Source organism: Trachemys scripta, chromosome 2 (genome assembly GCF_013100865.1).
Source record: "Trachemys scripta elegans isolate TJP31775 chromosome 2, CAS_Tse_1.0, whole genome shotgun sequence".
NCBI classification, from domain to species: Eukaryota; Metazoa; Chordata; order Testudines; family Emydidae; genus Trachemys; species Trachemys scripta.
In genome coordinates this window covers 166,822,958-166,849,608 of record NC_048299.1, presented here as the reverse complement: position 1 = coordinate 166,849,608, position 26,651 = coordinate 166,822,958, and the positions used below count along the sequence as shown (strand labels likewise).

General features: G+C 44.0%; 1 protein-coding gene across 4 annotated transcripts in view; it reads left to right on the top strand.

Moving 5' to 3' along the window:
* Nucleotides 1–6,251: 6,251 nt before the first annotated feature.
* Nucleotides 6,252–26,651, top strand: part of LOC117873158 (tubulin beta-1 chain) — a 25,941-nt gene continuing 5,541 nt past the window's right edge. Inside the window, exons 1-4 of one of the 4 annotated variants that reach the window (XM_034762237.1) lie at nt 6,252–6,410; nt 7,318–7,426; nt 7,723–7,833; nt 8,385–8,976. In XM_034762237.1, the coding sequence (XP_034618128.1) occupies nt 6,354–6,410; nt 7,318–7,426; nt 7,723–7,833; nt 8,385–8,976 (869 nt within the window). In that variant the 5' untranslated portion in view covers nt 6,252–6,353. Of the gene's footprint in view, nt 6,411–7,317; nt 7,427–7,722; nt 7,834–8,384; nt 9,676–26,651 lie in introns of those variants that run through there. The other 3 variants (XM_034762236.1, XM_034762235.1, XM_034762234.1) reach the window with 3 other exon arrangements.

Genomic DNA, 26,651 nt, shown 5'->3' with positions numbered 1-26,651 from the left:
CATAAGCATATTTCCATAAAGCCTTATGGGGGGCACCGTCACAGTGGATAACTATACTCTTCCTGCAGCTAGCTGAAGCCATCCCATGCAACAAGCAAAAGAGAAGGGAGGAACTTGAGAGAACTGAAAAATGCTTCATTCAGCTCAGTTACAAAGATGACTGTTTCAACAGTATTCCTAGCTCCTGCTGGCCCAGGGAGCAATGGACCAAATGTATCCCTGAACTTGAATGCCCAGTGTCACAGTATTTTGCTACCAGATGCCCATGTTGGACTTCTTGAGTATTTTGCATATGAAGAGAATCCTTGGGATAGAGAGAAATAAGGTCAAAGCCAGAAGGCTCTAAGAATCACAGAGTGTTTTTCTTGTGCCCAAGCATTCTGCACCATTACGACCACATGCTTTGACCTGATGAATTCAGTCCACGTCTCCTGTTCCTAAAGTAGTTTTACCCAATTTCTCAAGCCATGCAGATAAGGATCAGATTTGCCCAGTCTCATTTAAATTACAAACAAATACCTGATTATGAGATAGAGCACCAAGAATAACCCAGAATAGCAGGTGAATGTTATTATTATTCATGCTTTGCTTTTTTGCACACAGCAAATTTGTTCCACAGGAATCTAGAAACAGCTGTATCAGCAGCTCATGTTGTAATGATACCGGAACCTTATTCATATTTATACCGGGAGAGCACTGCACATAGGAATAAAAAAAATGCATTTCTTCTATTGACTGGTACACCACACCATCCATATAGCTCCTCACTGTGCTTCATGGTAAATTAGGCTATGGGATTTATTACAGCAAAGAGTCATTTGTCCATGGGAGGCCTAGGGGAAACCATGGAAACTCTGCCCCTAAACTGTCTGCTCTCTGACTCTGACTGTTCAATAGCTGCCTAGCCAGGGAAAGCATTTCCAACTCCTCCTAGACATTTTTCTGTGGCTTATATTCTCATTTGCTCAATATAGACTACGTCATTATTGGACCCGTGCATTATCACTTGCCCAAATAAGGGCACTTCTTTGACACTTAGTAAATAATGGATAAACAAGTCAATAAATACCAAGCCTGTGTTGAACTCAGCACATTCTGAAAGTACTGCATTCGCTCTGTGAGCACATCCTGGGCGATGCAGAGTGCCCTGTGAACCCCAGTTGGCTTCTGCTGCGCACCTACAATCTTCCCAGTGACATCTTCTATTGACAAGGAGACACATGAGAGCTTTTCAAGTGAGATTGGGGATGCCCATCTCAATGGAGATTGGGTGGGGTTTTAGCTCAGAGCTTTGGCTGGGCTTTGGCATGGGAGGGGAATTCTGTATTGTTATCTTAACGCAAAAAATTAGTGAGCAGAAGTGTAATAGGTGGAGCAAAAGGTTGTGTTTATTTGTAAAAGTAAAGTAATCAATATATTGTAAACATTCATAAATAGAAATTAGGCATAGAGTGACATTAAAACCTATAATTTCACAAGGTGGAAGTTCAGGTTCATTTATATACATTTAAATTTTAAACCTAAAATCACCCTGATGACTTAGGCTCTGCAATTTGATCCACATGGGCAGACCATTATTCACTCATGCAGTCCCATTGAAGTCAATGGGGAATTTGCACAGACACAGGAGTCTGGTGATGAGGATCAGATTTCAGAAGTGGGGTCTAAGCTTGCATGTTTTGGTCCACTCCCCCATCTGTCGTATGTCATACATGTTTGAACAGTAAGATTCTGAGAATACAGGCTGTTTGTTTGGGGCAGGCCAATGTTGGTGGCCTAGCTCCGTGGGCTCCTGATCCTGACTTCGGGCATTCCCTTAGTACAAATATTAAGAAATAAGTTTTTAGAAAAACAATACGCAGTAACTCAGGACTGTGCCCTATATTATATTAAGACCCACAGTCCACAGCCCGGAGACCTTTGTGTCAGCTCCCTCCTTTGAAGAATTTCAGGAATGCGTCACAGCATAAGAGGACAGAAATATATTTTCCCCAGTAGAGGGAAATGGAGCCCTTTCTGACTGACACTGCAACATGCACCACAAACTGTGCTGCTGTGTGAGGCACTGATTTATTTACTATGAAGTAAGATTGGTGCTCTCTCCTGAGCTTTTATTACCTGGACCAAAAGGGCCTTTGCAACGCTCTCAGAATCTGGAAGGGACAGCCAAGTCTCTCTCTCTCAACAGCGAACATTTCAAGAGATGAAGCAGCAGGGTCAGAAAGGGATCACATCCAGCCAGTCTCAGCTGGAAGGATGGTAGCCATGGAAGAGAAGGGTAGGGGGAAGGGTAAAGTGGATAAAACCAGGTTGATCCTCTGAGCTTCATTAGGTAAACGCTCAAGTGACATCATCTTAGTCCTCCTTTCATGAGTACAGTGGGGATAAAAGTATAACCCCATGGCCAGCCCTTTGCTTTATGCTGCAGCAATTTTCCCACTCCTGCATTTGCAATGCTTTTAAATGATGGGAAAAGAACCACATGAGTGAAAATGTTGCAGAGGTTTTTTGTTCCCTTCCTTTTTGTGCGGGCTGCTTCTGAGGCTATATTGGTTGCCTAGGAAACTGCAGTAGGAGGAATTTGATTGAATGTGTGGCCAGACTGAACGTCAGAGCTGTGGGAAGAGTTTCGATTGAGAGGGAGAGAGACACAAAGTCAATGGAAAGATTCTCATTCACTTCAATGGGTTTCAAATACAGCCCTTACATAGAAGGTTGTAATATCTGGTATTTAATTCCCTCCCGTCCAATAATCCGAGTTTATTCTTATTGTTCATTTTTAGGAGTAAATACCTGGGTGTTTTTTTTCCCCTTCCAGTATTTACTAAATTGTTTTCTTGGATTAGCTCAAAATTTGGCCTCTGGCTGTTGGGGAATGAACTCAAAGTAGGGCTGGGGGATCTTAAAGGTCAGCATTTCCCTTTGGAATTTTTAGCTCAGAAATACTTGTATTTGGGATGTATATTTTATGAAAACCTAGGCAAAAATTTGTGATTCAGTGGGGTTGTAAATAATCAGTTTGACCTTAATACTGAAAACCTGTTTATGTGTCTATGCATACACATAATTATGCATACATTAATAGAATGTATATACTGTATACACTTTTGCACATTCAAATGTGGATAGTTCTGCCAGTAGCTAGCCAATATGCAATTTATGGGACCCAGCATAACATTTAGCATTGGTAACACAAATACTGCAAACTCCCCCCAATTATACAATTACATTTGCACTAATTTTGCTGCAAGCTACAGTCTTTTTTTAGTACTGTAAACATAACTACAATGCAGGGTTTACTGTGAATAATCTATGTCAACATTATTCTGAATCATCACCTGAAGCATCTAGTGGTCTGGTGAAAATAGGCTTAATAAAATGGAAATTATTTTAGGAAGGTAATTATAAGAATTAGATTTAGATTATATGCTTAACCTGCCACAAAAATGTTCGCTTGAAATTAAAACTACACATAGTTTGCTAAGTGTAGTCAACCAGATAATTAAATTGCTGCTAGTTTAGACCAGTAAAAGCAGATTTTACAGAGAATGTTAGTGATCTAATTGTCTTTGAAATCACTTATTAAAGGTAAAACCTAACTCAGCAGCTTTCAAGCAGACCAGTTTGGAAGTTGAATGGCTTTTAAAGGAAAGGATGCCAAAAGAAACCAGTAACAATGCTCTGCAGCACACCACATCCGATCTGCAATATTCAATATTTAGGCGTACTGAACTGAACTGTATAAGGGAGGTTAGGAAGGATTTGTCATTGACAATGATTGGAGAGCAGAACAAAGAAAAGAAAAAATATCTAGCAAAAGGCTGGTGTGAATTCTGGAGTCTGCTGCATTTTGTTTATTCCCGTGGAATATCTGGCAGATTTATTAATATAAAGATTTGCTAAAATCTGAGGGAAAAGGCTATTTCCTAATCCTAGAATATTGTAACAGTATATGCGTTTGGGCTCTGGATTTATTTAATCTCAAAAATGGAAATTCACAGCAAAATAACTATACATGTAGACATCAAATGAAATGTAAAGTGAAATAGACCATATTATTGGTATCCTACATGATTTGCTGCGCATAGAAAAACATTCCTAGTGCAGTTGCATCATAAAAGATACTGCTCCCTCACGCTGACATAGTTCCATCTCTCGGTCTTGCATTATTACCATGTTCACTATTGAATCCTTTGCTCATCCTGCCCCTATCTGACATACAGTATTTGGAGTTGTCCCAGTAATCAGGATATTGGTGTACTGTGATAAAAAATAAAAGCAAGCAATCTGATGAAACAATTATAGATCACAGTATCACACACATTCGACTTCCCACCTTCTTCGGCCCCTCATGCTCTGATAACTATAGTGCAAATCTGCAACAACATGACAAACCGCTACAGGTTTGCTATAGTTTGATCGGTTTTGCTGCAGAGGTCAGATAAAGCTATGCAACAAGAAAATGTAGTCTATGTTTTGTGCAGGACGATCGCAAATAGCTGCATGGCATGTGGACAGAGGTCAATGTTACATTGCTAGGGAGCAGCTAGGAGGATTAAATGCAGTCTCTGTTGTTGGAATATGAAAAGCTGACCTCATCACCTAGAAAACATCAGGCACCATTACTCATGGAATATCTGGAATTAAGGCCAAGGTTTGCAAAGGAAAATAAAATAAAAAATGAAGCCTTTAGCAACGTAGCCTCTGCGGAGGAAAAAAAATCCTGCTTTGTGTAAATGAACCGGTTTAAAGTCTCACAGCGATTGATCCTATTTTCTGCAGGCTGTTTCAAAGTGATCCAATGTCTCATTCCATTAAGGAAGGTCTAAATTTAAAAAAAAAAGTATATTGCGGTTAATATTTTTAAATCGGATTGTATGCAGATCAGGTTGCGAAGTTTTTTGTTAAGTTTCACAAAAATCAGTCCTGACAATGGTCTCTGATCTCCTTACAGATCCCTTAGCTCCTCCTTGGACACACCTATCGGCAAACAGCTAATTGCATATATGGTATATGTGTGTATTTGTAGGGACGGATATGTTAATAAGCAGCAATGTTTCTTTCTAGTATCCTTTTTAATTGTTCTTTTGTTCCACGAAACTGACGAGCTTATTCAAACCCCCTTAATCTGCTCTCCTCTCCAGCAAAAATCAAATAATCAAATAACAGTAGAGTTTACATTTAACACTCATTGAAAAACAACCGCATGCAGCCTATCCAGCCTGAGCCATGTCTCAGGAAGAGCCCATTTTCCTGTATTGATCTTGGAGCGGTCCCTGTTTTCTACTAGGTAGGAGAATGGGTCCCTCAAGAAAACCGGATTTATATTGCAAACCACTTGTAACCCTCACACTGTATCTACCGGCTCTTGAAGGATCCGAGTTTGGTGATCACCCCACACGGGACTACGAAGGACATTTGGGGGATCTGGCGTTCCACAGCCATTATTCTGTAAATGCATCAGGCTCTCCGACGTGGAAAGGGGTGTGTGTGGAATTGCAGCAAACCCGTCTCCTTCCCCCTCCCCCAGCACCTTGCAGTGTTTGATGCTGCAGCAAATGGAGCTGCTTAAGACACAAAAGACTGAGGAAGGTGGATGCGGATGGATCGATCTGTGTATGAAACAGGCTAACGTCTTCCATTCGCACAGCCTGACTTAAGTTCACTTTTTTGTGTAAGCGCCAGCAAAGCACTAACGCCATAAAGGCTTCTCTTATATTGCAAGGGAGAGATTTCCCTCCGTCCAGTTTGCCTTGAGCTACCTGGCCGCAGGGTGCCCTTTGATCTCCGTGTTACATAGTGTCAGTGAATGTTACTAGGTGGAGGGTGCAGAGGCTGGGGCTGTCTCGCTCACACTGCACTTACCCAGGGCTGGGGAAGAGCAGGACGCTGCTCCTCACCCCGCTCGTACAGCGCTAGTCTTGCTCTGCACAAGGGGCCCTGCGGGGCTGGGGGAGCAGGAGACGCTCGCTGCCCTCAGGCTGTGACAAGCCCCCGCCCTGCTGCTGAGGCTGCAGCTTCCCACCCTGTCCCCCCGACGGCTCCCGCCTAGTCCCCTTGCGCACGAGACAATGCAGCAGCAGCAGCAGCACCCCCGCCCCCCCCCCCCGCGCGCACTGCTAGGCCCCGCCCCGACATTACATCACCCGCTTGAGAAGGGCTGCGGGGAGCGGGAGTGTGACTGGAGGGGGCGGTGCTCCGTGGCGCGAGGGGCGGGGCTAGCAGCCCCCTCTATAAAAGGAGGAGCTGGGAGCCGCGCGGTCCAGTGCTTATTGCTGCAAGTGCCAGAACAAGCCAGCGAGCAGCAACCAGCCGGAGGCAGAGGGTGTTTGTTGCCGTGTGACTCGGGCGCCATGCGTGAGATCGTGCACATCCAGGCTGGCCAGTGCGGGAACCAGATCGGAGCCAAGGTAAAGAGCGGGACCGGGGCGGGGCCGGGCCTCTGCGTGTTGTGTCCCTCACCCTGTGGCTGGGAGGGGGTAGCGGGCAGCACCAGCACGCGGGGGCTGGACAGATGCTGCTTTGGTGTAAAGGCGAGGTCACTAAGTGGGGGTGCTGTTGGAGGTTTGGGAACAATTACATATTTACCTAAAATAATTTTCAGCTGGCCCCTTTGAATCAGCGCATCAAAGCACTTGTTTCAGTTCCCCGTTGAGACGCCACCTCCATTCCATGCAAGATAATGGCACTAAAGGGGAGACTGGGCATTGTCTTGGCCGGGCGGGGGGAAGCGTATTACGACAGCCTGGCTGCCGTGCTCTGAATTCACAATGGCGCTCATTTCCTCGCTGATGCAGCAGACAACTCCCTGCAGGCCAGATGCCTCGCCCCTTTACACGGGGAGGTAACCGTGCTTTGAGCAGCGTCAGAGATGCTTCAAGGGTGTCACATCTATGTAGGCTCTTTCCTGTAGTGTCTAACTGGATTCCCAATGGGGGAAATTTCCTTTATAGTGTCTAGCAACCTAAATCACTTAGAAGACTACAACTGGTTAGAGATACTGTAACTCTTTAAGCCTATGGTAGCAGTTCTGGAAGTGTTACAATTAGGTTAATGTATCTAGCCATGTGTTTGCTGTCTGATGTTGCAGTTTCCTGCTATTCCTTCTCACTTAATCATCATAATTGTAACTCGACCAGTTCTCAACTGCTTCAGGGACAGGGGGTAAATGCCTTGTCGGTGTTTGTCTCATCAAGGTGCAGTTATTGGTTAGGGCTCTCGGCAGGGGCTAGGTCCATGGAACTACAACAGGCATGTCGGATTGCTCCTGGCAGCCTAATGCAATTATTAAGTGCGCTTTTCAAAACCCTATTTCAGTTCTGGGAGGTCATCAGTGATGAGCATGGCATTGACCCCACTGGCAGCTACCATGGCGACAGTCCTTTGCAGCTAGAAAGGATCAACGTTTACTATAATGAAGCTGCAGGTAATTATACACCACTTATTTCTTCAGACGGTTATAATTTCGCTAAGTAAACCAAAACAAAAGTCAGGTGTATAGATATACAGTTAATTATATTTGGGACAGCTACTGTAAAGGAATTTGCTATTGGCCACTGACCCTTTGTTAGAGGACTCTGAGTCTTTCCAAGATGGCTCTACTTAATACTCCTTCCCTTCTGTCACTGCAGCAGTCTTTCCAGTGAGCTGTGTTGCGGTGGCTCAGAGCAAAGCAGCCTGCTGACTGCAAGTCTGTTATACTGGTTTTTGTTCCTTTTGCAGGTAATAAGTATGTACCCCGTGCAATCCTTGTCGATTTGGAGCCTGGTACAATGGACTCTGTCAGATCTGGACCATTTGGCCAAATCTTCAGACCTGACAACTTTGTCTTTGGTATGTAACATTATGTATAGCTGCAGCTACTGTAGCCTTTGGCTCCTGTGTTGAGACAATGAATTTGAAACATCCCTGTAGAACTGCTTACATTAATGTTTCTTACTGCATACGTTCAGTGTGCCCTCCATGTTTTTGGGTTGCTTGCATGAAACTTAAATGGAATAATTTAGCTCTTAACTTGCAGACTTGAAAAGTCCAAACACAAATGGAATCACAGTATAAACAATAGTTAATTGTAGTAAATCGATATAGCTCGGTAAAACTATTCCCCTTTGTCCATAACTTAGGATTTAATGGTGTTCATAGAATATCAGGGTTGGAAGGGACCTCAGGGGGTCATCTAGTCCAACCCCCTGCATAAAGCAGGACCAATCCCCAGACAGATTTTTGCCCCAGATCCCTAAATGGCCCCCTCAAGGATTGAACTCTCAACCCTGGGTTTAGCAGGCCAATGCTCAAACCACTGAGCCTTGTACACCATATCCTAAACAGAGTTGCTCCTTCATATTCTGGTGACTAAATCAGCATCTTTCCACTCCACCTTCCAGGTCAAAGTGGTGCTGGAAACAACTGGGCAAAAGGCCACTACACAGAGGGAGCTGAACTAGTGGACTCTGTCCTGGATGTGGTAAGGAAGGAATCGGAAAGCTGTGACTGTCTACAGGGTTTCCAGCTGACCCATTCTCTAGGTGGTGGCACAGGGTCTGGGATGGGAACCCTCCTCATCAGCAAAATTAGGGAGGAGTACCCAGATCGTATCATGAACACCTTCAGTGTAATGCCATCTCCGAAGGTGTCAGACACAGTGGTTGAACCCTACAACGCCACCCTTTCTGTCCACCAGTTGGTGGAGAATACGGATGAAACCTACTGTATTGATAACGAAGCCTTGTATGACATTTGCTTCCGCACGCTGAAACTCACAACCCCTACCTATGGGGACCTCAACCACCTGGTCTCCATCACTATGAGCGGCGTGACAACCTGCCTCCGGTTTCCCGGACAGCTGAATGCTGATCTCCGCAAGCTGGCAGTCAACATGGTGCCTTTCCCCCGTCTGCACTTCTTCATGCCAGGGTTTGCCCCGCTAACTAGCCGTGGCAGCCAGCAGTACCGGGCTCTGACGGTGCCAGAGCTAACGCAGCAGATGTTTGATTCTAAAAACATGATGGCAGCCTGTGATCCCCGCCATGGCCGCTACCTGACTGTGGCAGCAATATTCCGTGGCCGGATGTCTATGAAGGAGGTGGATGAGCAAATGCTCAATGTCCAGAACAAAAACAGCAGCTACTTTGTCGAATGGATCCCCAATAACGTCAAGACAGCTGTCTGTGACATTCCCCCCCGCGGCCTCAAAATGTCTGCCACTTTCATTGGGAACAGCACAGCCATTCAGGAGCTGTTCAAGAGAATCTCTGAGCAGTTCACGGCCATGTTCCGGCGTAAGGCTTTCTTGCACTGGTACACTGGTGAGGGCATGGATGAGATGGAGTTCACTGAGGCAGAGAGCAACATGAATGACCTGGTCTCAGAATATCAGCAATATCAAGATGCTACTGCTGATGAGCAGGGGGAATTTGAAGAGGAAGGAGAGGAGGATGAGGCTTAAGATTAAAAAGGTTTAGGAAAATCTTTAGTAAAGGCAGGCAAGTGTTCTGAATGAAGTCTGTTCACAGTTGTGGTGAAGCATGCTTTATTATGTCCTTTGGTGCCCTCCACTGTTGCCTCTGTCAGCAGTTCTGTAACCTTGACAATGTAACAGTAGTTGCAAAAATAACTCTAAAAATCTTCTGTTTAAATGGCTAACTTCTCAAATATAAAAGGCATCTGTGTTCTAAATGGTGTCTTAGACTTATTTCTCTCCTCTCAGACCAAGAAAATCAGAGCTGGAACTAGTTCCCTACTTGCAGTCTCACATTAAATTATGGGTGTGATTGGCAAATAGCCTGAGAAGCTATGTACCAGTAAACAAGGGATCAAATCACTTTCACTCACATTCTAGTAATTAAGCTAGTTAATCATTTTTGGAGATCATGTTAGTAAAAAAAATGCAGTGCCCTGGTGTAGAAGTCAAACAACCAGTCTATTGTTGGAAAAGTTGCTTTGACTAGTCGAAACAAGACACTTCCCTCAAGGATCTTGTAACTTCTATTTACGGGAATACATGATAGTGAGGTCAGCTAGACAGTATTAACTTGTCAAAACTGATTTCACAGTGTGACTGCAGCCTTCCCTTGTCATTCAAGAGCTCTTCTTAATGCACTTGTTACAGGGCTTCCAGCATGCTGGGCAGCTTCACCGCCCCATGACTTGAATGATCCTGAGCAACCCAGTTCCTATTCGTGAAATGGGAAAAGTGTATGCAGAGAGGCAGGAGGTTAGAATTGCATTAGCAATATTGTAGTCATGGTTGAGAGGGTACGTTCGTGCCCAAAGAGCTGTTCAGGCAATTAATTCTTATTCTCAAAGGTGAACACTTTCCAAAATAGCAGATAAGCCAACTCACCAACATGCTATGCTTCTGGCCAAACTGGATCAATCTAGTACCCCTTGCTTGAAGGTTACACACAACATGATCAAAACCGAGACCTTAACTATCCTCTTGCAGCAGACTTTAATTTTAAAGAACCCTACAAATGACTGTCTCCCAGGCTAGATCTAGGCCTCTGCAGAATTCCTGCTGGCTGTAACTTTAATAGTAAATGCCAAAAGAAATGCAGNGGCCTCTGCAGAATTCCTGCTGGCTGTAACTTTAATAGTAAATGCCAAAAGAAATGCAGCTTGACTCTCACAGGAAGGTCAGAGGAGCCAGGAGCCTTCTAAATTATTCTTCAGTTGGGGATGTGTATAGGGAGGAAGAGTTAAAAGGCATTTGCTCCCAAAGTCCATAGGTAACCTGAGGGTGAAAGTTTTATTCCCTTGTAACAGGGGGGCTCTATGTATTTTGCTGCCCCAAGCATGGCAGTCAGGCGGCTTTCGGCGGCGCGCCTGCAGGAGGTCCGCCAGTCCCGCGCCTTTGGTGAACTTGCCACCGAAGTTACGGGACCGGCAGACCGCCCGCAGGCATGCCGCTGAAGGCTCCCTGATTGCCGCCCCCCCCACAGCTTGCCGCCCCAGGCACGTGCTTGGTGCCTGGAGTTGCCCCTGCCTTGCAAGGGGACCAGTGACCTTTAACACATCCTAAGGGTCTCCAGTTATAGAGGGCCTTTGGGAGATTCCCTAAAGGAGAGTAAATCCAACCTAGCACTGTAGGATGGTGGAGAGAAATAGCCACTCTGGGCAGGTTCTGATGTCATCTGTGATGCCCTGGCCTATCTGACATTACTGCAGGGAGCAGCTCTTTTACACATTAAAACTTTTCACATCAATAATTCTCATTAATGTGGCAAGTACATCAGTGCACTCATATGTTTTGTTTCATTGTTTCTCTTTATTCAAACTTAACTTGACCCAGCCGTTCTCCTCAGCGAGAAAGTCAAAATAACAGTGGTAAAAAAATGGGCAATAACAGAAACACTCCCACTAACTGTTACTTAATAAGGTTGAGCTCAACCTCTGCTGAGCTTAGAGCACGTACACAAAGGCCTGCTCTCTGGCCTTCAGGTGAAATGCTTGGTCATGCTAATAGTGCTTGACTAAGAGTGAGCCCACCATGTGTATTTAACATTGTATTTTACCCCAGCTTGTCTGCACACACAGCTCTAGTGTGCTGTGATGATTTGTACCCTAAGTTATAGTGCCTCCTCCAGAACTTCAAAATTACCTTTGGCCTCATGAGAGTGTCTTAGGCTTAGTTTTAAAGGTAGAAGATTTATTTACTTCCCCATCCCCTGCCTTAGAGTTCAGCTTCTTATTCTAAACCACAGGAAGGGGGATGCATCTTTCAGCAGGGGAGGTCCCTGTACAGCTGTTAGATCATGCCTTCAAGCAAAACCACTTGTACCTCTTATACCACAGCAATGTTATAGTTAAGGTGGTTCTAGTAACTCATTGCACTACACACCCACCCTGTGCTCTTTAGAACTTTTTGTTTTAAATTAATCACATAAAAAAAAGTAGGTTGCTGTGGTTGTCAAAGTAACCGTCCTTTTGAATTGCCTGATGGGGCTGCACTTGAAATCTTGTCTGCTTTCATGCCTGTTCTAACTGTGTTAGTGTGTGATGCTGCCTGCATTGCCTGGAAATTGGGGGTGGTGTAGAAGGCCCACCAATTTCCTTTTTAGGCCTGGTTGCCTTGAGGAAGTTAGAGAGGATAAGTATGCAAGGGGGCAGACTATTCCTCCAATCATGCAGTCTGTAATCTCAAACATCCCTGTCACTCAAATAATATATAGCTAAACATTGGTGGTAGTACAGTACTATTACATAACAGCATAATGACTGTTACATTTCCCATTCACCTTCCGCGTGTTTAGTCTCCCACTCTATTTTAGCATCATCAATAGGTCCATGAGATAAGGCTTATGGAGAATTAGCTTATTAAGTACTGATGCTTTCAGTACTGCTCATTTGCTGGAAAGCAGGATGCCTTCCTACCCCTTTGACGGTTTGCTGTCCTGTTCAGGTTTTGTCAGACCTCCCAAAAAAAGAGAAGCATTAAGATATATAATAGGATATTTTTGGGTAAAGTATCTTCTACAAAGCTTAGTAACCTGTCAATCAAGCCATGCAAATAGAAGGTTACAGTCTATGAAAAATTATCTCAGGGCAGGAGGTGGGAGAAAAATTAGATTTGTGGGGGTGCAGGAAAAATAAATTATAAGCTACGGAGAGAAGATGGGTCTCACATGGGGAATAAGTACAGGGGTTCTCAAACTTCATTGCCCTGTGACCCCTTTCTGACAATAAAATTTACCACCTGACCCCAGGAGTGGGCACTGAAGTCTGAGCCTACCCAAGCTCTGCTGCCCCAGATGGTGGGGCCAAAGCCCCTAGGCTTCAGCCCCAGGTTAGGGAGCTTGTAACCTGAGCCCCACTGCACAGGGCTAGGGCTGAAGCCAAAGCTTGAGCTCTGCTGTCCAGGGCTGAAGCCCTTGGGCTTTGGCTTTGACCCTGGGTGGTGGGGTTCGGGCTTCCACTTTGGCCTCCACTTTGGAGTCCTGACCCACAGTTTGAGAACTGCTGGGATAGGAAGATTCAATATCATTTTATACCTAGAACACTAGACTCTAACTGAACCTTTAATACCCTGGAGACTGCCAATTACACAAATCTAAGGATGACAGCTTCCACGTATATAATGAGCAGATAATAAGCAGATGTGCCCTTCACTCCCTTACCATGGTTACACTTCTCCCTCACAAAGAAAATTTGTGCTTCTGAGCAGGGTTCCAGAATAGAATCTGACAACCCCTCACTGCTGTAAACAATCATTTGACAGAGGCATCATAAATGTCCAGTTAGAGTGTATCTCCTCTATTATCTTGTGTATCAAACGGGGCCTCTCTTTCGGATTCGACTGTGATAGGTGTAGAAGGCTTATGCATTCTATATACCTCAGATAGTCTCTTTTTAGCAATATTTATGGGTGCAATAGAAAAGATTTTGGCAAGAAATATACAACTGAGACTTAGTGCCAACCCTTATTGGCGGTTTCAAGTAAGCCCTCACACATCATTAATAGTTAGAACCAATGCAGTCAAAAATAAGGGGATGAGCTCCTATCATGTAATTGTGTCAGGTGGATATCTGCAGAATGTACCTAGAGGATATGAATATGTACAGAATATGCTTCATAATTCATGCAAACAGTTCTGACAAGAAAACTCACCGTTGATGGTGTGTAGGTACTACACTACTGTGACAGGGCTGGATAATCCCTACGTAGTGATGTAGGATTGATTTATTAAAAAAACCCCTGAGGTGAGGGTCTGGTATCGGTGAGCTTGCCCCCTCGTTTTTCCTTTTGCTAATTACCTCTGTTTCTCTAGCCTTTCCTTGTGCTGAAACTATGCCTGGGGAAAGCTGGACTAGCTGAGAAAAGATAGGTCAGTGGTTACAAGGTTAGCTGCATTCTTGGGAGAACCAGGTTCAGTTCCCTGTTTTACCATTGACTTTCTGTGTGACCTTGGGGAAGTTAGTAAGGCCCAGATCCTCAAAGCAATGTATCCAGAAAAATAAGGAGATTTACACAAGAACCAAGGCAAAGTTATCCAATGTCATTGTGATTCCTGCATTGTGTATGCTTCTGAAACTTGGCAAATGCTAGAAACCCACAACAGGAAACTTAAAGCATTCCAGCAGAGATGCTTGCAAAGAGTAGTTGGTGTCCACTAGTGGAACAAAGTAACCAATGCTGATGTGTTACAAAGGTCTGGCCAGCAGACTGTAGAGACAATGATTTGAGAAAGAAGGCTGATGTGGTTTGGACATGTTATAAGGCAATATCAAAAAACAATATTCCTAGCCAAGCTCTTCACCGGATATGAAGATGGAAAAGAAGAGGACAACGTATAAGAAAACCATTGAAAAAGATGTTGCTGTTATGCAAACAGACTACAATGGACCAAGAAATGTGGCATTAGATAGACAGGTGGAAAGACCGGGTTACCTGATGTCACAAGGCATGAGAGCATCTAATAAAATAATAATAGATCCTCATAGGTATTTAGGAGCCTAGTTATGTGCCTATATACCTTTGAGGTTCTGGTCCCAAGTCTTTCTGGCTAAATCCACAAAGGGACTTTGGTGTTACAGTGTCTAACTCTTAAGTGCCCTGTCATATAGTGGAATCCATAGCCATGTATTAGGTGCCTAGGCTCCCTATACAATGCATGGGGAGAGTTAGGCACCCAAGAACGGGATTCAAAGAAGCCAGCAAGCTGAGTGAGTGGCTGCCTAAGCTGAGTGGGTGGCAATCCATCCATCCATCACAACCTGTCCTGCGTTCTCCTTGTACAAGTGGGAGTGGCAGCACCTGGACCTAGCTGCTTCTGTGTTAAGCCTCAGACACCTCCATTTTCAACTCTTTCTAGCACAGTCCAAGTGCATAGCATGCTCAACTGTATGAAAATTCAAAATAGAGGCACCTGGGCTGAAGCATGGGGCTAGGAAGGTGCTACAGGACCCATTGCATTTTGGGGAAGGAAGGAGACTGATTAGACCCCTACCCCATTGGACACTACTGCAAGTGGAGCCCCTGGAATGCTAATTTGAATACAAGCCGGTGGGGGTGGGGGTCCTGGGAGAGTTCTGAAAGGACTACCTCCCAGGGAGTAGGCAATCAAGAGAAATAGTGCAGGTGATAACCTTTCTGTATCCTCAAGCAGTTTAACAAGGAAATTGGTTTCTCACCATTAGTTTCAGTCTGATGCAAACTATTTCATTCTCCATAAAGCCATGCTAGTTGAAAGAGAAGTGATAGCTATTAAAACACATGTCAAAAGATTACCAGTTTACATTCTCCAAGCAAGCAAGACACAGTTTAAGATTAGCCTAGGGATCGGCAACATTTGACACACGGCCCGCCACGGTAAGCGGGTTTTACCATTTTGTTTACCTGCCACGTCCGCAGGTTCGGCCGATCGTGGCTCCCACTGGCCGCGGTTCACCGCTCCAGGCCAATGGAGGCGTCGGGAAGCAGTGGCCAGCACATCCCTTGGCCTGCGCCGCTTCCCGCCACTCCCATTGGCCTGGAACGCTGAACTACGGCCATTGGGAGCTGCGATCGGCCGAACTTGCGGACGCGGCAGGTAAACAAACCGGCCCAGCCCGCCAGGATGCTTACCCTGGCGGGCCGTGTGCCAAAGGTTGCTGATCCCTGGGTTAGCCTATTCTCCTCACCCTTCCCTCCTCAAAATCTTTAAATGTGGGTGTGACGTTACTGACATTACCTGTGACCGTATAGATCATTGTTTTAACCACTGTTATATATTTGCAGCAAATATTGTACAAAGGTGGTCGTGTAAGGTGTCTATGGAAAGGTTATGATTTGCTGGTGATGATTATGCTATCTGTGTGGGTGTATCATTTTTGTAGTTGAAGTTATGAATATTGGCTATGTACTTGTATATCTGTGTGTTTTGATTCTAAGTAGCCTCAGTGAAGCATTTGGTCAGCTTCTTGAGAAGGGAATATTCTCAGTAAGTGCCCAATCAAGAAACACTTAACTGACAATGGAGTTTGGGAGACGCCAATCCACATCTGAGCTTTCCTGGGAACGTTCAAACTAACATGTAAAAAATAGTGTCGGCCTGTAAAGAACTGAGTCAGGCATTGACATGTGGCTTGCCCATGTGACTCCAGTCTCCATCTTGCTGCTGTGATCATCCACAGGGCAGAGGATATAAAAGGCTGCTGCATCTCCTCCATTTTGTCTTCAGTCCTGCTTCTTGCCTCTGGAGGAACTTTGCTACAAACTGAAGCTCTACACAAATGATGAATGACCCATCCCAGCTGTGGATGTACACCAGAGACTTAATTTGAACCCGCAGTTTATTCCATCACTGCTACAAGCTTGAACCAAGAACTTTGCCATTATTGTATGTAATTGATTCCATTTAACCAATTCTAGCTGTCATCTATATCTTTTTCCTTTTATGAATAAACCTTTAGATTTTAGATTCTAAATGATTGGCAACAGAGTGATTTGTGGGTAAGATCTAACTTGTATATTGACCTGGGTCTGGGGCTTGGTCTTTTGGGATCGGGAGAACCTTTTTACTTTTACTGGGGTATTGGTTTTTCATAACCATTTGTCCTCATAACGAGTGGCATTGGTGGTGATACTGGGAAACTGGAGTGTCTAAGGGAATTGCTTGTGTGACTTGTGGTTAGCCAGTGGGGTAAAACCAAAGTCCTCTCTGTCTGGCTGGTTTGGTTTGCCTGGGGCTGTAACTGCCCTGCTTTAAGCAATTTGTCCTGAATTGGTACTCTCAGTTGGGTCCCACCAAAGCAGGCATCGTTACAGTGGGATTCTGAATTCAAGGAAAGGAAAATTGAGTTAGCCCTACTAGTTTCTTATTTAATGTTTGACTTTTGTACAGTAGCTAACCCTTTCCTAATTTACCTCAATTTATCAGTATTCCATCTTTTTATGGCCAGACTGGTTTTTTTGCACTTGGCTTCCTGGATTAGTCAAAGGCATTATTATTATTTTTTTTGGCCATAATTCATCTATAATTGAAGTGATGGAAGTGTTAACAATACTCCATCCCGAATGGACTATGAACACACTTCTTTTGAAAGCTGAGACAGTTTTAGCCACCAAGCTATGCCATCTTTGCTGAGTGCCCATGGATGTATGTTGTTTTGGATTCAAGCAGCTTCTCACATTTCACATTTATGCAATCGCAATATACTGCCTATCCCTAAAATTAATAATTAATAATGAAAAGATCCAAGTGGAGTTAATAAGGTCAAACTAAGACCTACATATGTAGAATGGAATTCTGGCTTATTGATCTGTTAAGTTTTGCTTCTTTGCTAAATGCATAATCTCTGTCTTATTATACTTATCTGCATTGCAGTGGCATCTAGATGTCCCTTGTACTAGGTACTGTACATGCATATAGTAAGAGCCAATCCCTGCCCTACGAGCTTCAAACTAAATAGACAAGACAGACAAAAGGTTTATGGGAAACAAGGCACTGAAAGGTGAAATGACTTGCCGGGTCACACAGCAAATTAATGATCGAGCCAAGAAAATACCCATTTCTCCTGAGTCTCAGTCCAGCATCCTATCTACATCCTCTCATCCAGTCTTATCCAGATTGAGCATAAACTTTCAAGAAACTAAATCTTATAGCAAAAATATATCAGTAGGGTATTTATGATGCTCAGTAAAGCAAGCTTGGATTAAGCAACTGCAGGACAGTGAGAAAAATGGGAACTCATGTAAGACTCTACTGGCAAGAACACAAAAATGTTTTAATTGAGAGGAATACTAGATGAACGCCAGAGAAATTTTGCCCCAAGGCATTATTTTGGTTCTGAACTCAGGGTGTAACAGTAATTTCTACTTGTAAACCCATTATAATTAGCAATGTCTGAAAGTTTATTTGGAAAAAAGAAATTTGTCACCCAGTCAAAATGGTACTTTTATAGCCGTGTTCTGATACTACAAGTTAGAACCAACTTCTCAAGCCAACAGATAAGGCTTTGGGTTTGCCCGATCCATAGTTAAATTGCAAGTAACTATCTAAAGCACTGAGACTAAGGAACAAGAGCAACTCTGACTGGCAGGTGAGTTACAATTCATACCTTGCTGTTGCTGACATACAGCACATTTGTTCTGCTAGAAATAGCTGTATCAGCATCTCATGTATATTGATATTGGAATCTTATTAATATTTATACTAAAAGAGCACTGCTCACAGGAATAACATATACATTTTCATCTATTGGATAGCACCCCATCAGTATTGTTATTTGCTGAGTCCAATATTCATGGCATAATGTACATTTATGATCAGGGCATCATTTGCTATGGGGCACTTGCTCCCCCCAGCCTTGGATTTGATCCCCCAGACTTTTAGGCAGCTGCAGGGCCGCCAAGAGTGGGTTCGGGCCCCGTTGAAAAAAAATTTTGGGCCCCCCCAGCAAAGGCAGGCCTCCTTCCGGAATTTTTTCAGGCCCCCCCCAGCAAGGGTGGGGCCCCCTTCTGGAATTTTTTTGGGTCCCCCAGCAAGGACGGACCAGCTAAACAGGGCTGACGAGGGCAGGGGGAAGCCGGGCCCTGGTAATTTGTACTGGCTTCCCCCCCTCTCGTCAGCCCTGGGCAGCTGCCTAGGGCAGTAGATTTCTGCACAGCTGCCTAGTGTGGCAGACGTGGCCCGGCTGCTTCTCTATCATGACAGAGGGGCAGCTGGGCCAAACCTGCCATCCTAGGCCTATGAGGAAGAAGTAGTCAGCACACTGAAGTTTTGCCTAAGTGGCAGATTTTTTTGAACAGCCTTCGGCGCTGCTCTCCTCTCTCTGCTGGTTGGACAGGAAGCCGCAGCAGTGACCTGGGCAAGAGCTGAATGTAGAGTGAGCTAGGCCCTGATCCTGCCCCAGGCCAGTCATGGCTGAGACACATGACCCCCAGATTGCCCCCCTCACTCCCTGGGATAGGACTGGCACACCACCTTCCCACCTTCCTCCGGGATGGGACACCTATGAGCAGCCATGGCTTCAGCAGGGAAGTGGATGCAGGGATGCTGACATAACTCCACCCCCCACCCCCACCCTCAATTTTTCTGAAATGATGCTCCTGTTTATGATGTTTATTGCGGTAGTGCCTAGAGGCCAAATGAGAATGAAGCCCCATTGTGCTAGGCACTGTACAAATATAGAATAAGAAAAACAGTCCCTGCCCAAAGAGCTTACAATCTACATAGATAAGAGAGACACGGGGTCTGGGAAAAACAAGAGTTTCATTCAAAGACAGCTGTTCCCATTGAAGGAAAGTGGAGCTTTGTAGAAATAACATCGCCCCACAAATTGTGCTGCATGGCTGTGCTGCACACAGAGACCTTTTTACTTATGAACAAATCAGCATCAAACACACCAAGTTTATGAAAGACCAATGCCCTAGCCAGAGTGACCGCAAGTGATGGCGTCACAGCAGGCATTGTGTAGCGAAGTTCCCAGAGCTGGCTCAATCCTGTTAATCCACAAATCCATGGGGCAGCCCCAGGGCTGGCACCAGGTAGGGTTAGGGCATGCACCTCTTTTTGCGTCAATTGAAAGAGCACAGTGTGCTGGGGTGTTTTTGTCTATCCTGGTGACATGAGCATGCAACACAGTTTTTACATAATGAGTGACAGGAGGAAGGCCAGATTGCTGTAAGACTATGACATTTCGCACAGAGTGAAACCATTTTGTACTCAGGATTTGGCACTGACTATGCACATGGCATGCCTCTAGCTGCTCCAAGTCTGCCTGTAAGATGGTCCAGGTTTCTAACTCATAGAAATACAGGTAGTACACAGGTTTGAGAGATCCTGAACTCTGTCTCAGCACAAAGGTGTTATGAACAAAGAAGTTTATTTAATCCATCTATGCATTGCTCATCACTGTAGTGTCTGATCACACTGTGTGCCTAGATAGGTAATTAGGAAGTAGGAATATTGATTCTTCTTATGAACTTTTATTACATGACGTAAAAGCACCTTCACAAGTTTCCCAGCTCCCTGCTGAGAGGAACAGTCTTGTGTTTCTCAACAGTGCATACAGTACTTCAATTGCAGCAGGTCCAAAAGGTGATCTCAGACAGCCTTCATCAGCTGGAAGAATGGTAGCCATGGGGTAAAGGGTGAAAGACAAAGTGAATAAAAATAGATTGGTCATGAGTAGGGCCCTACCAAATTCATGGCCATGAAAAACATGTCACGGACCATGAAATCTGGTCTTTTGTGTGCTCTTACCCTATACCATACAGATTTCACAGGGGATAACATTTCTCAAATTAGGAGTCCCAACCAAAAGGGAGTTGCAGGAGGGTCACAAGGTTATTTTTTGGGGGCACAGTATTACCTTCAGATCTGGGTGTCTGGAGAGTGGCGGCTGTTAAGTGGGCACCCAGCTCTGAAGGCAGCGCCCCGCCAGCAGCAGCAGAGAAGTAAGGGTGGTAATACCATACCATGCCATCCTTACTTTTGTGCTTCTGGTAGTGGCAGTTCTGCCTTCAGAGCTGGGCTCCCGGCCAGCAGCCACCACTCTCCAGCTGCCCAGCTTTGAAGGCAGCGCTGTAGCCAGCAGCAGCGCAGAAGTAAGGGTAGCATTACTGCAACCCTCCCTATAATAACCTTGCAACGCTCCTCCCTCACAACTCCTTTATGGGTCAGGACCCCTAAAATTACAACACTGGGAAATTTCAGATTTAAATATCTGCAATAATGAAATGTACTATTTAAAAAATCCTATGACCATGAAAGTGACCAAAATGGACCGTGAACTTGGTATGGCCCTAATCATGAGGATTCCTATAGGAAAAGTCTCAAGTGAGTTATGTAGTCTGTCCTCTATGTGTACCTCAGTGAGATTAAAACCATGGCCAGATATTTGGTCCTTGTTTATGCTGCAGCAATTTCCATACTCAGGCTGTTTCTGAGGTTGTGTTGGTTGCCTAGGAAACTGCTGAAGGAGGAATTCGATTGAATGTGTTCCCAGACTGAACATCAGCATTGTGGGCAGAGTGTCAATCGACAGATGTGTATGTGTGTGCACACCCACAAAATGTATACACTGGATGCTTTGGCCCAGATCCACAAAGGTATTTAGGCTCCTAACTTCCACTGATTTCAAGGTTTTTGCGGATCTGGGTCTGATTTTTTTTTTCTTTTTGTAATATCAAAGAATCCTGAACATTCATGATGTTATGTTAGCTGTGGTAATTCCCTATTATATTTTTCTTTCTAAACACGGTCTGTGGCCAAGATTTAAAAAAGTGGGTGCTTAAAATTAGGCTCCTATAGCCATATTTAGATGCCTAAACGATTTTAAAAAGTGTTCCACTATGGATGCTGCTGGGGGCTAAACACTTTTGAATATCAGGCCACATTTTCAGGCATTTAAATACGTTTTTAAAACGCCTGGCTACTATCCTCAGTTTATATAAATGAAGGAACAAGTGAAAAAAGGTTAAAATGAGAAGACTGCTCAAGATTACAAAAGCCCGTGTCTAGCAAATTTGGAAATATAATGAAGATTTCTTGACTCAGTTCTGTGCCCTAACTATTGCAGCATCATATCTCCTTAAAGAGATTTTTTTATAAACATCCAGTCCTCACAGGACCGAGATCATTATCTTGGCAACATAAAGCAAACACTCTAGCTGTAAGTGTAACCACACAATTAGAATATGCTGAATTCACAGGTATTAAATTAGCTATCACGGAGGTTGCTTATCGTTAAGCAAATATTGTTAAATACCACAGTATTTTTAAGTACCATAGCAATATATTGAACATTATCAGGAAAAATTAATAATACAAACTTGAATGTATAAAGGCTTCAGCATTCAAAAACAGCATTCAAAAAGTCTGTTCTCAAGCTGATGCAAAGATCTCTGAGCAATCCCTTGATAATAATCTGACTATGTTTTGCTACTGCAAATGTTGTAATAATAATAGCATGGCAAAGATGGCGGGGCGGATCCATGATAATTTACACCAGCTGAGGATCTGCCCAGGAGCCTCCTAGAAGATTCCCAACTTGCAAGGAGGAAGCTCCACTGGAGCAAATTGAGAGACTCAAAATTAGTGGCCACTTTTGAAAATTTGTGTCTAAGTGATATACCCAAGGTCAGAGCAAGCTGGTGTCAGAGACAAGGACAAAACTCAGAAGTCTTGACTCACAGTTTTATTCTCCAACCAGTAGCCAATGCTCCCTCCTTTAGGTGTAAACACCAAAACAAGATTTGAGGTGAAGTCAGCTCCTTTAAAACACATTTTGTATTATTGTTTTAAACAAACAAAACACATTACTGTTAACGATTGAGTCCTTTGCTTCACTGGCCCCATCTGACAGCTCTGTAATTATTACATTTGTAACTTGATCATTACTCTTGATAATGTGATACTGTGACCAACAGGCCATCAATCTGATGATAGTTACAAGCACATATAGCTCCAGATTCCCATTTCCTTTCCCCCAAGTCCTACTTTCAGCACTGTGAATCTATCATCAATTATATAAGTGGACTTGATGGTTTCTGCACAATTCATTTTAGACTTATCAAACTGAAAATCATTTCATGTTTCTTACATGATGAATAGAGCAGTTGGAGGAAATATTGGGTTAGTATCTCTGGGGTGGTTGAAACAAATCTGAGGCTCCCTATCAAGTCTTTAAATTGCCCCCAAATCTTGAGCCATGTCTTCTGGTGGGTTTAGTTCCACAAGGAGTGAGGGGATAGGTAGGGGAGGATCTGTGATATGGTTAGAACAGGAGCATATGCTTGGCTGGGTGGGGGCTAACTGTGGATAGAATCTGTGTTGTATGTTGTAACATACAAAGAAAGAAATCCTGATATCCCAGGGGGCTAAAGTATCATCATCACAGAGACCTCTTTGAGCACAAATCAGCTCTACACCGCTATATCCCACAGCACAGGTAGCAAATCTCATGCTAGCATTTCTACTTTTCCTATGTGTGGTCAGTCTCCATGATGCAAGAGCCTCATGTCTGCAGGCTTGGGCAGCTATTGGTGCTGCCATTAACAAGAAGCAGATTCATCCTACTTGTGGTTGAAATAGGAAAAACTGGTCTTTTCACCTAAGCAAGCATCAACCAACATTAATCATGTAACAACTGGAAACAGATGTGGGTGGAACAATTAAAAAAAAAAAAGGCAATACATGCTCTACTGCTATGCTGCAGTTTTCAGCAGCAGCAGTGGCAGTATGACATATTCCCATCTAACACCTTTCCCTCTTCCCCCCCAATTTGAGCATTGCTCTAAAAGAAGCAAACAGATGTAAGGTTTTCTCCACATCTAGGTCACTTGATCCCTCCCCAATCACCTGGCCATGCAAAATGAGGTCATTTCTACACAACTCCATATCAACAACATTGTTTGTTTGTTTTTTAAGTGCAACTTGAACTATTTATATTATTTCTACGTTAAACGAATTACCTGTTCTTGTAATAGCTTTTTATTATTTTCAAAGCAATGTAAGCCTTTAGTATTATCATTAATTTGCTAAGGCAGGAAATAATAAATCACTAAAAAGCACAATTTCACAATTGGAAAGATTATATTTTGCATAAACTATAATAGATTAAGTAATTTATTCAAGAAAGCAGTGTGCACTTGAGTTTCCTAAGACTGACGTTTTCAACCTACCGGTCTCTGCCATCCACTCTGGGAGATGTACAGGAGTACTTGTGGCACCTTAGAGACTAACAAATTAATCTGGGAGATGTGATAGCTGTCTTGTGAGTTCACATAATGCCTGAATTTTCCTTTTAAACTATATGCATATATAAAAAATTGTGATCAGTTGCTGCAAGTGCTAAGCATATCACCCACGTTCAGTGGTTCCCAATGCTGTGTACAAATTACATATTGGATGTGAAATGGGAGCCTGACTGCAGAATTCCAGATGACAATGGATCTGTGAGTTTAAATTGTGAGAAACCTATTCCAGTACAGAAGGCCTAGCTGCAACATATCTTCAATTAATTAAGATCAAGAGAGGTCTAAATCAGAGCCTCAAAGGTTATTTACATGATTTCAGTGATTTCAAATGAAGATGGGCACCTAAATATCTTTGAGGGTATGGGAACTACTGGTTAGAGTACAGGATGGGAAGTCAGGAGACCTGGGTTCTAGTTCTGAGTCTAGTACTTGCTCATTGTGTGGTATTGGGCAAGTTCATTGCATGATTTCAATTTCCCCATCTATAAAATGGGGATAAAAACATGCCCATTTTTGTATGAAAAGTGCTGTATCAATGAAAAATCTGTCAATCATTACATATTCTTCTTCACGCAGCGCACAGTCAACTTGTGGAACTCCTTACCTGAGGACATTGTGAAGGCTAGGACTATAACGGAGTTTAAAAGAGAACTGGATAAATTCATGGTGGTTAAGTCCATTAATGGCTATTAGCCAGGACGGGTAAGGAATGGTGTCCCTAGCCTCTGTCTGTCAGAGGGTGGAGATGGATGGCAGGAGAGAGATCACTTGATCATTGCCTGTTAGGTTCACTCCCTCTGGGGCATCTGGCATTGGCCACTGTCGGCAGACCGGATACTGGGCTAGATGGACCTTTGGTCTGACCCGGTACGGCCTTTCTTATGTTCTTATGTTATGTTCTTAAGTTCAATATTTTTAGACTGAATTTAGTAGTATGCAGCAAGTTGGAGGTTTTCTGTTTCTTAAAAAATGTTTCGCAAGTGATCAAAAGATATCAATGTTCTGGTTGATTTTTCTGGTCCAAAACCACACAAACAACCTCCCTCCAAACCTGCTCACCCAACCTGCTTTTAGAGTCTCTTCCTTAATAAAAAGCACAAGAAAAAGAAAAGTTGAAAATAAAATTTAGGACAAACAATTGGGTGATTCAAAGGCATTATCCTGCCTCTGAATTAGGAGATTGTAGTGGATAGAGGAATCTGGTGAAATAAAGACTTTCCAGTCCCAGTCCCCCTCCCCCACTATCCTGCAGTGTTTAGTTGTGATTAAAAAAAAGGAAACAAAGGGCATTACTCTTATTTACCTAATAATCTCTGTGATGTATTCCCCGCGGGGTGCCACCTGGAACTGCGGTACCACTGAGACCCCCGACCCACTAGTCTGGGCTCCCTTTACACTGTTCTGCTGGAACCAGCTTACACTTTCACCAGCACACATACAGGTAGGGACACACCCAACTGCAGTTACATGCGGACGCGGTGATCAGCTCTGCATGGGAGAGCTCCAGCTAAGGAACTTCCCAGCTACTCAGGCAACCCTCCTTCCCCCCCACCACCAGAGTGTAAACCCAAAGTTATACTGTCTTGCACTGCACAGGGAACTGTACAGCTTCAGCTCATGAAATTCACCCTCTCTCTCTCTCAATGTGGAGAGAAATATACAACAGCTTTCTGTCCCAAGTTATGACTCCCATACACTGGTTTTAGACAAAAGCAAAACCAAGTTTATTACTGCAAAAGACAGATTTTAAGTGATTATAAGTGATAGCAAACAGATCAAAGCAGATTACCTAGCAAATAAACAAAATATGCAAACTAAGCTTAATTTACTACATAGATAGGATATGAATAGCAAATCCTCACCCTAAGTGATGAGACAAGCAGGCTGCAGATTCTTAAGGGGCAAGCTGCACTTGCTTACAGCTTAGAATCCCCAGATGTTCCATTCACAGACTAAAAATCCCTTTAGCTTGGGTCCAGCACTTCCCCCAGTTCAGTCTTTGTTTCTCAGGTGTTTCCAGGAGTCTCTTTGGGTGTGGAGTCAGTGAAGAAGCACATTGATGTCACTTCCCTGCCTTACATAGCTTTTGCATAGGGCGGGAACCCTTTGTTTCAAAGCTTGGTTCCCACACCAGTCAGTGGAAAAAACCTGATATCCCAAGATGGAGACCAGTACCAGGTGACCTGGTCACATGTCCCTGTAGTGTCACAACCTGAATGGGCCCTTCCCGCCAGCCATCTAGACCAGGGGTGGGCAAACTACGGCCTGCGGTCTGCTTCTGGCCCATCAGATGTGTATATCTGGCCCTCGAGCTCCTATCAGGGACCGGGGTCGGGGGCTTGCGCTGCTCTGCCTGCCCAGCGTTCCCGCTGGGGAGTGGGATTGGGGGCTTGCCCACCCCAGACTGAGATCCTTTTGCCTAGTGGGCGTACACAAAGGTGTAAACACATTTGTAATACAGATATATAGTCAATATTCCTAACTTCAGATACAAAAATGATACATGCATACAAATAGGATAATCATATTCAGTAAATCATAACCTTTCCAATGACATCTCCTATGACGTATCTTTCATAATATGCATTATGATTATATCATAATCATATCATAATAACACCACGAAGAATATGGGTTGCAGAGTCACACTCCCCTCTACCTTTAACACATTATACTTCGAGGCGCTAGAAAGCTTGTCTCTTTCACCAACAGAAGTTGGTCCAGTAAACTATGTAACATCCCTCCCACCTTGTCTCCACACACATACAGGTACTCAGCTCATATAAGGCATGTCACTTAGCTGACACAGCTCGTTACAGAAAGGAAATCTTTCCTCCTTCAGTTCTGATTTTTGAATATAGCTGGATCCTTCTTGACTGTTATGCCCAGGACTCACCGTGGAGGGTGCAGAGGCTGGGGCTGTCTCGCTCACACTGCACTTACCCAGGGCTGGGGAAGAGCAGGACGCTGC